The following is a 14,724-nucleotide window of genomic DNA, read 5'->3' as shown; positions in this document are numbered from 1 at the left end:
TCCAGAGTGGAAACTACTGGTCCCCATGATTAAAGTGCAGTGAATATTCATTAGCTGCTTCCCTGCCCACCTGTCAGCTGAGCAGTGAGCGGGAGCAGCAAATGAATACTCCTTCACTGAAACACACATGGTTTCCCCAGCGCCGGATTCCTGCAGCAGCTGGGGAGATCTGTGTGTCCAGGGGAGGAGGCGGCAGCAGCAGGGGCCAGAGGAGAGATCGCTGCATACCTGCCTGGCTGTGCTGGATGCTGAGTGCATAAGGACCTGTATGAAGTCATGAAGAGGGCGGACTGGAGCATCGCATGATGCACAGAGCCCTCCCTCTTCTGATGTCATCACAGGTCCTTCAGACTCCCCACTAGAATCTGCTGGCTTCCTCTTATGACCCCTGGAGAGGCAACAAGAGGGAGGGCTCTGTGTGCAGTCATGGGATGCTCCAGCTCTTTACCTCACCACAGCGTGGCTGGTTAGCACAATTAAAAGGTTCGTCTTTATAACACACAATAAAGCACTCTGCCACTCCTGTGGTGAACTATAACTCCCAGCATGTCATAGGATCTGCAGGACATGCTGGGAGTTATAGTTCTCCCAATGGAGCAGCACTCCAGTGTTATTTTTCAGTGCTGGAGTGGTGCTTTAAATATAAGCCCTGTGCCCCTATTCTTATACTCACCCTCTAGCGTCTTCATATAGTACCTTACAGACACCACACCTCTCCCGCAGCACCATCTTCTACCCGTAGCTTCCAACATAATAATGTACTATTATATATAATAACACCACATATAATAGTAGGTTATTAAATTTTACCACTTTTTTTTCTTTTTGCTTCAAATGTTTTTTTTCCACCTCTAAAACCTGGGTGCGTCTTATAGTCCGAAAAATACGTTGTGTGTGTGTGTATATATGTATGTATATGTATATATGTGTGTGTGTGTGTGTGTATATGTGTATATATATAATTTATTTATTTACTTTATTCTACTTCTAGAGAATAATCAAATGAGCCTAGTACACATTTTTAGGGCACTCTTCTGCAGTCAGCGGTATCTGAAGTTTTGAGATGTCATGGCCTATTTTGGTTTTCTAAAATTTTGCTGCTTCAGTATGTTTTCATCAGATGTTTCCATGGTTACTGAAGTACAATTCTAAGCATTTCTTATCTTGTAACACTTTTGCTGACAAATTCATCAATTTTATGCAAAGACTCCAATATTTACAGTGTTGATCCTCAATTTTCCAGACTTTTGCCCTTTCACCCTGACAGCTGGATATCAGCTTCTGGGCCAAATCCCGACTGAGGGCAACACATTCTTGCCAAGGCTACTTTCACACTTCCGTCGGTACGGGGCCGTCGCAATGTGTCGGGCCGATGGACGCTGTGAAATAACTGCAAGACGTGGGCAGCGGGTGCAGTTTTACAACGCATCCGCTGCCCATTCTGCAGTCCGGGGAGGAGGGGATAGAGTTTCGGCAGCGCATGCGCGGTCAAAAATGGCGGACGCGACGCACAAAAAAAGTTACGTGGAACATTTTTTTGTGCCGACTGTCTGCCAAAACACGACGCATCCGTCGCACGACGGATGCGACGTGTGGCAATGCGTTGCTAATGTAAGTCTATGGAGGACAAAACGCATCCTGCGGGCAACTTTGCAGGATGCGTTTTTTCTCCAAAATGACGCATTGCGACGTATGCCATAAGACGGAAGTGTGAAAGTAGCCTAATCAGTGCTTGGAGTTTATCACAATTTCTGTGTCTTCCTTTGTCCACTCACATTTTGAGGAGTGACCACAAGTTCTTAATAGGATTGAGATCTGGGGAGTTTCCTGGCCTTGGACTCAAATTTCAATGTTTTGTTCACCGATCCACTTAATTATCACTTTTGCCTTGTTTCATGGTAGTCCATCATGCTGGAAATAGTACTGTTCATCATCAATTGTACTGGATCGTTGGAAGAAGTTGCTGTTTGGGGAGGTTTAGATCCCATTCTTTATTCATGTCAGTGTTCTTAGGTAAAATTGTGAGTGTGCCCACTCCATGGATGAAAAGCAGCCCCACACATGAATGGTCTCAGGATGCTTTACTGTTGGCAACACACAGGACCCATGGTAGCACTCGCCTTTTCTTCTCTGGACAGTCATTCTTCCAGTCTTCTTCTATCCAATCCCTGTACTTCCTACAGACTGATATTCTGCTACGAACATAGTCTTATATATGCCTCACATGGATGCCACTGCTCTTATTCCTGGCTAGCACTGACCCCTGAAGAGTGCCTTTTGAAATGCTCATTGTAAGGTTCATTAGAATTATCAGCTAGAAGGAGAATAATTTTTAGGCACTATATTTATCCTCTTCCTTTTGGTCTTGTTGTGATTCAGAGAAAGATCCTTGACGGGACATTGTAGGCTATCTCAAAGTTCTACCCACCCTAACCTCTTGCATTTATCATTGAATTTAGAATATTTTTGGTATTGGACGCAGTGCCAGTCCCAAGCTTTTAATGCATACGATTGAAATCGAATTACAATGAAATCAAGTTCCCTGTGGTTTTCCCATTACGTTTTTAAAGTGTAATTGAAGGAGCGTACCTTTTTTCGATGTCGGTCAGTCCGGTTAGATATCTCCTTTGTTTTATTTACTCAGGTTCATGACTTTCAGTCACCGGAGAGGTATGGCATAGTGTTTGCATCCTGTAGCTTTTAATTGCTGAAGAAAAGTAATTTAATATTCAATCCAATATGTAATTGGCTGTTAATATATAAATTTACCGAGGTGTGTCTTTAATTCCTATTTTATTACTTCTTGTTTAATGTATAGGTGCACAATCTACATGTTTTAATGATAATAATCCTTGATGGTTTTTATACTTTTTTGTATCATCTCATCATGCCTTTCCAACATTTGATGACATAAAGCCTTTATTTTCCAATTATATTTTCAATAATATGTTGCAACTGATGCATTGTTGTGTTTTGTCTTGTTTTTATTCTTAACAACTGCAACTGTCAAATAACATTACTATTCGAGCACGCCGATGTCACACCGTTAGCATCCGCATGCTTGGATAGCACCTTATCCGAGCACATTCGCTCATCACTAGTGACTAGATGTAAGCATTTAATGGACTGGATTGCACTGTGGGGTATTGCAGATCAGCTCTTATTCTTTTGAGCTGCTAGTAGTTGAGTTGGGTGCCAGGTATGGGACCCGCACCCATCTAATATTGATGACCTATCCCGTGGACAGGTCATCAATATCATCTGCTAGGAGAGCCCATTTAACTATTAAATGGAAAGTATTTTGTTTCTTTTGTTGCCCGAGGTTCTGCCATTAACAGTTCATTCTAGTGATGCAGTAGAAAGCCACTGCAATATTTAGGGAGTGACCTCTCATCAGACGCACCTTAGACACAAGCTACACACACCACAAATGCTATTTATTACCCCAGCCTCAAGTCCGAGACAGTCTACTGTATGCAGTTTAAGGTGAAAGCCTATTCCATGTTATGCATTTTTTTAAATATCCTGTGGTCTCACCTTGACTGGGTTCTGTTAAGAATTAAATATAGAAAAACTAAATCCGTACCAACTTGAGTGCAGGGTTATGAGTAATGGTGATCTAAAGAGAGAAATTCCTTAGCAGGTTCCTGAAAATTATTAGCCATTTACCTTCCTTGCATGTTGAGTAATAAGAAGTTGAAATATCTGTGCTGATGGACTCCACAAATGTTGGATAACGAAAATATTCTTTTAGGACATTCAGAAATCAGGAACCAGTTGTAGCTCACGCTGCTCAAGTTCTCGGCAAGACTCTGAAAGCACCCGGCCCGAATCTGAAACGGAGGATGTTCTATGGGAAGACTTGCTGCACTGCGCCGAGTGTCGCTCTTCCTGCAGCAGTGAGACCGATGCGGACAATCATGGAAACTTGTGTGTAAAGAGGGAATTCAGAGATGACCCTTTTCACCAGGTACACCTGTTTTCAAAGTACAATGGGTTGTCTACAGGGCTAAAAAAAAATGCTAATTCAGATTTTATTAAATCAATTAAAGAAGCACTCCCATCAGAGTTTTTATCCACTGAATATATTGCAGTCATCATATTATATAGTACTCTTTACTTACAATTGCTCATTTAGCCTTTCTACTCAGTTAATTGTCCTCTTTTTCATTAGGTCTATGACATCACGTGCTTAAAAACCGACTATATAAATCCTTCTTGGCTCTATGTTGAAACAGGAGGTCAGTTTTCCCTATATGAGTCACTGCAAAAGTCAATGTTATGGGAAGGGACAGATGGTACAGGTGTTGTATAGAGGAATATGTTCTGCAGAGACAAGAAACTTCCTGTTTCTACATAGAGCAGAGTAAAAGAAGAATTAGCTGGGTAGAAAGGCAAAATGAGCAATTGTAAACACACAGTGTTATATAATATGATGACTGCAATATATTAAGAGGATAAAAACTTTGAGCGTGTTTTAGTTGTGTCATTTTATTCTTTTAATTTGAAATAAAAGTGGAGTAAAAGCATTGAAATGTCACAAAATGTTTGATCAACACAGAGCTGTGCAATAATTCTGTGACTTTTCACACCGTTTTAAATCTGCTCCGCTAAAGTAAACGGAACTGGGAGGAGCTGGGATGTGGCTATGCCCTCATTTAATTAATCAAATCTGCATGTGTTATCTCCCCCTGGAAATGCTACTGCAGTAGCACATGCTACTTATAAGAGGCACCTATATCATTAAGTAGCGTGCACCTCTTATTGAATTCGGCCCCATGTGCTCTGTCAAGACTGGTATAGCCAAAGCTTACGCTTCACCAATCTTAATGATTCGTCACTGTTTCTGCTCTTTTCTGGAGTAATATGCTTCTTTAGTGCTTTTAGTATTTATGCCTGTTCTATACGTCTTACATCCCTTTTTAAGTTTTTTTCATTATTTTTTTTTTTTTTTTTTAAACTCTTCCACAACAACTTTGCTAATCCAGATGTTTTAAACAGATTCATAAAATGAAACTCTCACCAAATGTCAAATTTTGGGGTGGCATCTCACTTCAGTTTTCCCCTGGCGTAAGGTCTCTGGAGGAGTTTAATTTAACAAGTTTTTGTGACTTTTTAAAAGTTTTGCAAGTTTTTTTTAATGCCATCAAGGCACAAAAACTTCTATACAAATACACTATCGCATCCACTAATGTGTTTTGTACAGCTGACATGTGCCAGCAATAGCGGAGGGTGGAATCATGATCCACCCGCCGCAATTAACTAGTTAAATGCCGCTGTCAAACGCTGACAGCGGCATTTAGCTAGCGGTTCCGGCCCAACGCAACGGCATGACATGTATCGGCATGACAACCAGAGGTCTATTGAAGACCTCTATGGTTGTTGACGCCGGATTGCTGTGTACTCCACCCTGTGGTCGGCGCTCATAGCAATGCAGCAATTCTACTACATAGGAGCAATCTGAGCATCACTCCTATGTAGCAGAGCCGATCAGGCTATGCCAGCTTCTAGCCTCCCATGGAGGCTATTGAAGCATGGCAAACGTAACAAAAAAAAAGTGTTAAAAAAATATGAAAAAAATATAAAAGTTTAAATCACCCCCCTTTTGCCCCGTTCAAAATAAAACAATAAAAAAAATCAAATATGCACATATTTGCTATCGCCACGTTCAGAATCGCCCGATCTATCAATAAAAAAAAAATAGATTAACGTGATTGCTAAACGGTGTAGTGAGAAAAAAATTTGAAACTCCAGAATTACGTTTTTTTGGTCACCGCGACATACCATTAAAATGCAATAACAGGTAATCAAAAGAACGTATCTGCACTAAAATGGTATCATTAAAAACGTCAGCTCGGCAGACAAATAATAAGCCCTAAGCCGACCCGAGATCACGAAAAATTGCGACGCTACGGGTATCGGAAAATTGCGCAATTTATTTTATTTATTTATTTTTTTTTTTAGCAAAGTTTGGAATTTTTTTTTCACCACTTAGATAAAAAATAACCTAGATATGTTTGGTGTCTATGAACTCATAATGACCTGAAGAATCATAATGGCAGGTCCGTTTTGGCATTTAGTGAACCTAGCGAAAAAGCAAAACAAAAAACAAGTGTGGGATTGCATTTTTTTTTGCAATTTCACCACACTTGAATTTTTTTCTCGTTTTCTAGTACACGACATACTAAAACCAATGATGTCGTTCAAAAGTACAACTTGTCCCGCAAAAAATAAGCCCTCACATGGCCATATTGACGGAACAATAAAAAAGTAATGGCTCTGGGAAGGAGGGGAGCGAAAAATGAAAACACAAAACCGAAAAAAGCTGGGGTCATGAAGGGGTTAAGCAAGCTGATTAACTTTAGCCCTTTTAGAGATCATTTTAAGATGAAACATTTATTTTGTATTTTAGGGAAAAAGAAGTCATTTTTACATTTTAAAAATTATAAAATGGAAAATGGGCTGATGCAAAAGTTTGGACACCCTTGGAAATTTGTGTGCTCAGATAACTTTGACCAACCTTTCAAACATTAATTAGCCAATTATGGCTTGTTCACTATCATCGTTAGGAAAGGTCAGGTGATGCAAATTTCCCAGCTTTATAAAAATTCAACTTCTTCTATCCTTGTGCCAAAAAGCAGCAGCCATGGGTTCTTCTAAGCAGCTGCCTAGCACTCTGAAAATGAAAATGGTGGAGGCTCTTAAAGCAGGAGAAGGCTATAGGAAGATAGCAAAGCGTTTTCAAGTTGCACTTTCCTCAGTTAGAAATGTAATTAAGAAATGGCAGCTAACAGGGACAGTGGAGTTCAAGATAAGGTCTGAAAGACCAAGCAAATTTCAGTGAGAGCTGCTCGTAGGATTGCTAGAGAGTAGTGATGAGTGAACATACTCAGGTACGGTCTTATCTGAGCACACTCGGGTGTTATCCGAGCATCTGGGAGTGCTCGTATATTATGTTTGAGTCTCTGCGGCTGCATGATTTACAGCCATTACACAGCCTTAACACATGTGGGGATTGCCTGTTTGTTGCACAATCCTCACATGTGATGAGGCTGTCTAACTGACGCAAATCATGCAGCTACAGAGACTCGAACATAATCTGCAAGCACTGCCAGATGCTTGGATAAGACGTTATCTGAGCACCTTCGCTTATCACTACTGGAGAGGCAAATCGGAACACCCGCTTGACTGCAAAAGACCTTCAGATACGTTTAACAGACTCTGGAGTTGTGCTATATTGGTCTACTGGTCAGAGATACCTGCACAAATGTGACCTTCATGAAAGATTCATCAGAAGGAAACCTTTTCAGGCGTCCTCACCATAAAATTCAGTGTCAAAAGTATGCAAAAGAACATCTAAACAAGCTTGATGCATTTTGGAAACAAGTTCTGTGGACTGATGAGGTTAAAATAGAATTCTTTGCCACAATGATCAAAGGTATGTGTGGAGAAATTTCAGGAAAAGAACATCTCTCCAACCATTAAGCAGGGGTGTGGATCAATCATGCTTTGTGGTTGTGTTCCAGCCAATGGTACGGGGAACATTTCATGGGTAGAGGTAGAATAGATTCAATGCAATTTCAACAAATTCTTGACACAAACATAATACAATCTGTAAAAAAGCTGAAGTTGAAAAGAGGATGGCTTCTAGAAATGTATAATGGTCCTAAACACACATCAAAATCCATAATAGACTACTTTAAAAGGCACAAGCTGAAGGTTTTAAAATGGCCCTCACAGTCCCCTGATCTGAACATTATTGAAAATCTGTGGTTAGACCTAAAAAAAGCTGTGCATGCAAGATGACCCAGGAATCTCACAGAACTGGAAGAATTTTCCAAGGTAGAATGGATACAAATCCCTCAAACAAGAATTGACAGTCCCTTGTCTGGTTGCAAAAAGCTGTGATACTTGCAAAAGGGGTTGTTACTAGATACTAACCAGGTAGGGCGCCCAAACTTTTCATTGGCCCATTTTTCTTTTTAAAATGTAAAAGATGAAAAAATAAAATATATATATTACATACACCGTGTATACTCGTGTATAAGCCTAGGCACCTAATTTGGCCAAGAAAAACTTTGAAAACTTATTGACTTTAGTAAAAGCCGGGTATGCATTATCTCCTCATCCCTAACCTGATATGCATGGCTTTCCGTCCCTGTCCTTGTATGCATGGATCCCTGTCCCTGTATGCATGGCTCCTTATCCCTGTCTTGGTATGCATGGGTCCTCATCCCTATCCTTAAATGCATGGCCTCCCATGAGAAAAGCATAAAAAAAAGCAGCGTCCTTTTCCAGCTTCCAGCAGCTCCTGCAGCCAAGCGATCACTTGACCCTGCTCATTAAAGTAATGAATATTATTATTTATTTATATAGCACCATTGATTCCATGGTGCTGTATATGAGAATGGGTTACATACAAGTTACGGTTATCACTTACAGTAAGCAAACGAACAATGACAGACTGATACAGAGGGGTGATGACCCTGCCCTTGCGGGCTTACATTCTACAGGATTATGGGGAAGGAGACAATAGGTTGAGGGTTGCAGGAGCTCCGGTGTTGGTGGGGCAGTATCTCCGGTAGTGATGAGGAGGCAGCGGGGTCAGTGCAGGCTGTAGGCTTTCCTGAAGAGATGGGTTTTCCAGGTTCCGTCTGAAGGATCCGAATGTGGTTGATAGTCGGACGTGTTGGGGCAAAGAGTTCCAGAGGATGGGGGATATTCAGGAGAAGTCTTGGAGGCGGTTGGATGAGGAGCGAATAAGTGTGGAGTAGAGAAGGAGGTCTTGGGAGGACCGGAGATTACGTGAGGGAAGATATCGGGAGATTAGTTCAGAGACATATGGAGGAGACAGGTTATGGATGGCTTTGTAAGTCAGTATTAGTAATTTGAACTGGATACGCTGAGGGAATGGGAGCCAGTGAAGAGATTTGCACAGAGTGGAAGCGGAGCAGTAGCGAGGAGAGAGATGAATTAGTCGGGCAGCAGAGTTAACCCATTATCTACCAATGTCCTTTTTTGGGGGCGCCTAATCTTTAGCTTCTAGCAGCTACGATTTTCTAATTTTTATAATTAGGTCCAATTTTTTGTGTTGTGTTTGTAAAATTAATGTTTTCAAAATAGGAAATCATGTCATTGTCATTTTTAAATGAATATTGGGACGCCCTTTTCTGAAAAATCCGCACTTGTAAAAATTTTAATTTGGCAAGTAATGGGTTAAGGATGGACTGGAGAGGTGCAAGGGTCTTACCAGGGAGGCCACAGAAAGGGATGTTGCAGTAGTCAAGGCAGGAGATGATGAGGGCATGCACAAGCATTTTAGTAGATTGACGGTTGAGGGAAGGACGGATTCTGGAGATATTTTTGAGCTGGAGGCGACAGGAGGTGGACAGAGCTTGGATGTGCGGTTTGAAGGACAGGGCAGAGTCAAAGGTTACTCCGAGGCAGCGGACTTCCGGTACGGGGGAAAGCGTGATGTTGTTAATTGCGATAGATAGGTTAGGTGAGGAAGATCTATGGGATGGAGGAAAGATGATGAGTTCAGATTTGTTCACATTGAGTTTGAGGAAGCGAGAGGAAAAGAAGGAAGATATAGCTGATAGACACTCCGGGATTCTGGACAGCAGAGCGGTGACGTTTGGGCCAGAAAGGTAGATCTGAGTGTCATCAGCATAAAGGTGGTACATGAAACCATGAGACTTTGAGTTGTCCCAGGCCATATTCACCTCTGTCCACTGGAAGCTGGAACAGAATGCTGCGAGGGATCGCAGGGAAGGTAAGTAGGTTTTTTTGTTTTGTTTTTTTTACAGCTGCTGGAAGCCGCGGCTGCAACTGTGCCGCTACTATAAGAGAAATGAATATCCATTTCTTTTTAGCGGCGAGCACAGTTACAGCCACAGCTGCTGGCTCCTGCCTCCTGTGACCCACCGCTCCCTATCTCCCGTCGACTTCTGGGACAATAACTCGTGTATAAGCTGAGGGGGGCGTTTTCGGCACAAAAAAATGTGGCGAAAAACTCAGCTTATACACGTGTATATACATTGTGTGTGTGTATATATTATATATAATAAATATATATATATATATATATATATATATATATATATATATATATATATATATATATATATCATGATTTCATCTTCAGCTTGCTTAACTGTTCACTATAACAGTATTTTTGACCAGGGGTGTCTGAAATTTTACATGCCATTGTACTTTAAGTCACAAAATCTAGTTTATAAAGAGAGACCCTTTTGATTTTGCACCAAATTCATGAGCCCCTTCCTTCTTTTGGAAGAATTTTGCACAACAACTGTCAGTGAATCCAGCAAAAATTAGAAAAGTGACTTCAATAAATTGGAAAATATGAATTGCACCTATAATGTCTAGACACATAGCAGGTTTTATACATAAGCTCTTGTATATTAATCAGATGAACCATGCTGTGTATGATTCCTAGAGAAGTAGCCAATTCTTATGCTGGAAACCTTTTCTTTATAAAGTGATCATGTAATGTATCCTAACATATTTTTCTTTTCATAGAGCCATTTGCCTTGGCTGCACAGCTCCAATCCTGGCCTTGAAAAAGTCAGTGCTATAGTGTGGGAGGGCAATGACTGCAAGAAAGCAGATATGTCTGTGTTGGAGATAAGTGGAATGATCATGAACCGGGTGAGTAATGCATATCATATGTACCTAGATTACGGTTAGCTACAAATTATGATCTTTTTGCTAATTATTTCCCAGTATACCAGTTTTTAAAGTGAAGGTATGTCAATAAATAGGGCTCCAAAAATAAATCAATTCAGTAACTATAATAGTGGAGTATTGTAAACCTCATTCGATAGTATAGTTTCCCAATTTACATGAACATGTTGGGTAACTTTCTAAATAGTTTGCTTTACACTGCTTGTAAGATGTTATAATTGCACAATATTTTATTGTTAAGTCAGATAGGTGTGTGTGTGTGTGTGTGTGTGTGTGTGTGTGTGGAGATGGGCGAACCTGAAAAGTAAAGTTTGGTGTCCGCACTGAACAACTACTGTTTAAGCGCAGACGCCGAACATGAATTTCACTAGGAAGACCGTGTTACTGTTCTGTTTCGGCAGCCCGAACACCGGGTGTTTGTCGTGCTGTCATGTGCATGACAGCGTGGCAAACAATGCTTCTGATCAGCAGTAAAATCATCACCGCCAGTCAGACAGCCGCAGTTCCGACGCTGCCAAATCACCGTGTGAGTCCGCAACTGATTGAAGGTATAAAGTTTACCTCCTGTCATTGGTTTAAATTCACACAGTGAAATTCTCCCTATGAACTCGCCTATGCACCATGAGACCTTTACAGTGCAGGAGGTCACAGTAGTTCATTTGCTGGCTGGGAGCTCAGCCTCAGTGTCCAGCAGTACCCCTGATTATGTCAACGCTAGTCACACTGCGCTCGCAGCAGCTCATTCACCAGTGGTTCTCAGCCTGGACGGTCGCTTCTTGGCACCGTCCAGGTTTAAAACTGTTTAACCCCCAGACATGGATTACGGCGTGGGACACAACGATGGACAGGTGATGAATATTGTTGTTAATTTTTTTTTATTACAGGAGACAAGGGATTCAGTGGAATTAGGTGTTGGGTGAGTAGAACTGTTTTATTTTTGAATAAAAATGGAAAAGTATGTTTTTTGTTTTATTTCAAATAAAAGACTTTATTCTTGCTGTGTCTTTATTTACCATACAACTATAGGATTTGTAATGGATAGGTGTCTTATAGTCGCCTCTCCCTTACTAACTTGTGGGATTGATGTCACCTGACAATACAAAGGTGACGAACCCCACTTGCCACCACTACAGGGCAAGTGGGAATAGCACATGACACTGTGGGAAACACTGGATGTTCGGGCCCCCCAATCAAGTGAATGGGGTCCGGGTGCTGTTCTGGTACCTGAATTCGACCTTTTTGTAACTGTTCAGCCGGACCTGAACATCCAGGTGTCTGTCCATCTCTGTGTGTAACATCAGACTCATCGAATGACATCTGAGTGCAGTCTGATTACTGCGGACACAGAGAATGGAGAAGATGGATCACACTAAAAACTCTGCCATAATTTGACCATAATCGGCCCAATTCTCTTGCATGAGAGAATTATCGCTCGTGTGACCCTGTCCTATCCATGCTCACTCCCTGCTACATGCAATGACACCGGAGGTAGAAATGATCACTGACTGTAACTTTCAGAGGCCTAGTTAATGTTTTAATTGACAGTCGATGGTAACCATGGCATGTAAGGAGTTTGACAAAAGAAGTGTGCTTCATCTGTCACCCCATCAGCAGCTGCAACAATTTTGAGGAGAGTTAATAGGAATAGCTATGACGGGCTGAGATAATGCACTGCACTGCAAGTAGTCCAGTGTATTGGCTATGTGATTGAAGAATCTTATGTTCAAGTGGTAATAATAAATAGTTAGATATAAAAATATAAATCTTGGTTTTCAGTAATTGTTCTGACTTTAAAACATCAATAAAAGCCGACTTGTTTTTTTCCTTTATTTTCTATGTCTCGCAATAAAGTGTTAATAAAAGTTACTTAAAGTGTTATATGTGCCCCCAAATGGTGCCACTGACAAATATAACAAAAGCCAAACAACATTTTCTGGATTCAAGGGTACCATCACTTTTGGCCATGACCGGTATGTACGTACGTATATACATACATACATACGTACATACATTCGTACATACCTAAGACGTACCCTTAGGTTCCCCTTTATCTGGGGCAAAGTTACCGGTCATTGCTGTAGTCCTGTATCTAAATGATTGATTTGAGACAGTGGCTTTTTGCCATCTCACAGCATCCACGCTACTTGCCCCACCATCAACCCCCACAACCCTGATTTAAATGCATAGCTTGTACACCCTGGGTAAACCTACAATAAGTTTAGAACCAAGTTTTTATATTGTTTTATTTATTGGCCATGATAGGTAGCATGTTATGGTTATGTGTAAGTGCTTCAGTGTTTTATGTGTGTGTCTGTACAATGAAATAAAACCTCTGTACCTGTTTGCAGGTGAACAACTACACACCCGGGATTGGATATCAGATGTTTGGAAACTTTATTTCTCTTATTCTCGGATTGACTCCATTTGCCTTTCGGCTTTCTGAATCCAGAGACTTGGAGCAGCTGGCAACACTTTCTGCCTCTGAAATTTACAACATTGCTTTTGGGTCCAGCTCTGATGTCATGGTCATTTCCATGGTGGTTATTAGTTTTGTGGTTCGGGTTTCCTTAGTCTGGATTTTCTTTTTCTTGTTATGTGTAGCAGAGAGGACATACAAACAGGTACGTTTATATCATAGATGGTAATGGAAGGCTTCATTGATAGAATGAAAATTCAACGTTGGGATAGAGGGGAAAGCGTATTATGGATCTGTACAATACACATCCATATCGGCTCATGGTACATATGAGTTACATAGGTTGAAAAAAGACTTGGGTCCATCAAGTTCCACCTTTCTACACCAGTTATATGTTCTCTAAGTTTATCTATAACCCACAATGTTATTTGTACAGTGGAAATCTTCCAGCCCTTTTTAAAAGCTGTTTAGTGTCTGCCATTATTACTTTTTGTGGTCGGGTATTCTGACTGCTCTAACTGTAAAGAACCCTTTCCTGTTTAGCTGCAAAATCGCCTTTCTTCTAGTCGTAGTCTTTTGTAAGGTCTTTAGAAGGAATAAGTAATGTACCAGTCCTTTGTATTGACCACACATGTTATTTATACACATAAATGAGACTTTCACTAATTCTGGGCAAAATCAGCTGGATTGATATCATTTATGTAATCTCTAAGAGCGAAGACATTGTGCAGAATTCTATCGCTCTTGGTGATTGGTTCCACACGATATGTAGTATAAGCATTGCAAAGTCTTGACTGTACAAGTACACAATCACCATAAACTGATGTTTTCATACTTTTTATTGATATCGGAGATGTTCTGACACCTAAGGGTATGTGTCCACGTTCAGGATTGCATCAGGATTTGGTCAGGATTTTTCATCAGTATTTGTAGCCAAAACCAGGAGTGGGTGATAAATGCAAAAGTGGGGCATATGTTTCTATTATACTTTTCCTCTAATTGTTCCACTCCTGGTTTTGGCTTACACATACTGATGAAAAATCCTGACCAAATCCTGATGCAATCCTGAACGTGGACACATACCCTAACAGTGTCACGGTACTCTTCTGCACTGAAAATATTTAATCCCATTACCTGTATCAGTAATGAAAGTAATTTATCATCTAAAATAGGATTTTTATTTTCCATTATTAAGTCTGTGCATAATAGGCTTGATGTGACATTTCAGCGATATTTTCACTCAGCAAAGAACAAGAATAAATATGTTGAACTTGTATGAAAGAGGGTAGAGGGTGACTTCAGTATGTAGGAGCATTGGTGCACAATTATTTTCTGTGATTTACTGTACTTCCTTTTCATGACTTTCCAATTAAAGAAATGTCTTTTGATTCACAAATGATTTTAATGGTTTCATTGTAGAGATTACTGTTTGCAAAATTATTTGGTCATTTGACTAGTGCCAGAAGAGCTAGAAAATCAGAAGTTCCACATTTCCGTCTAAAGAAGGTCCAAAATATAAAAATGTGGCTCTCGCTTCGTTCATACTTAAAGGTAGGTGAAAATGCACTGATAACATTTATGAGACTCACACCCACCCGTAA

The 14,724-nt window shown here is 40.6% G+C and overlaps 1 protein-coding gene across 3 annotated transcripts in view; it reads left to right on the top strand.

Annotated features, from left to right (window-relative positions):
* The window catches only part of PHTF2 (putative homeodomain transcription factor 2), a 152,321-nt gene that overhangs the window by 117,943 nt on the left and 19,654 nt on the right, over positions 1-14,724 (top strand). For all 3 annotated transcript variants that reach the window (XM_077264706.1, XM_077264707.1, XM_077264705.1), the window contains 4 exons: positions 3,755-3,970; positions 10,543-10,671; positions 13,056-13,328; positions 14,543-14,674. In XM_077264706.1, the coding sequence (XP_077120821.1) occupies positions 3,755-3,970; positions 10,543-10,671; positions 13,056-13,328; positions 14,543-14,674 (750 nt within the window). The remainder of the gene's footprint in view (positions 1-3,754; positions 3,971-10,542; positions 10,672-13,055; positions 13,329-14,542; positions 14,675-14,724) is intronic.

The sequence above is a fragment of the Ranitomeya variabilis genome, chromosome 5 (assembly GCF_051348905.1).
Source record: "Ranitomeya variabilis isolate aRanVar5 chromosome 5, aRanVar5.hap1, whole genome shotgun sequence".
Classification (NCBI taxonomy): Eukaryota; Metazoa; Chordata; class Amphibia; order Anura; family Dendrobatidae; genus Ranitomeya; species Ranitomeya variabilis.
Note: the sequence above shows the minus strand (reverse complement) of the source record. Positions and strands in the feature narration are given on the sequence as shown.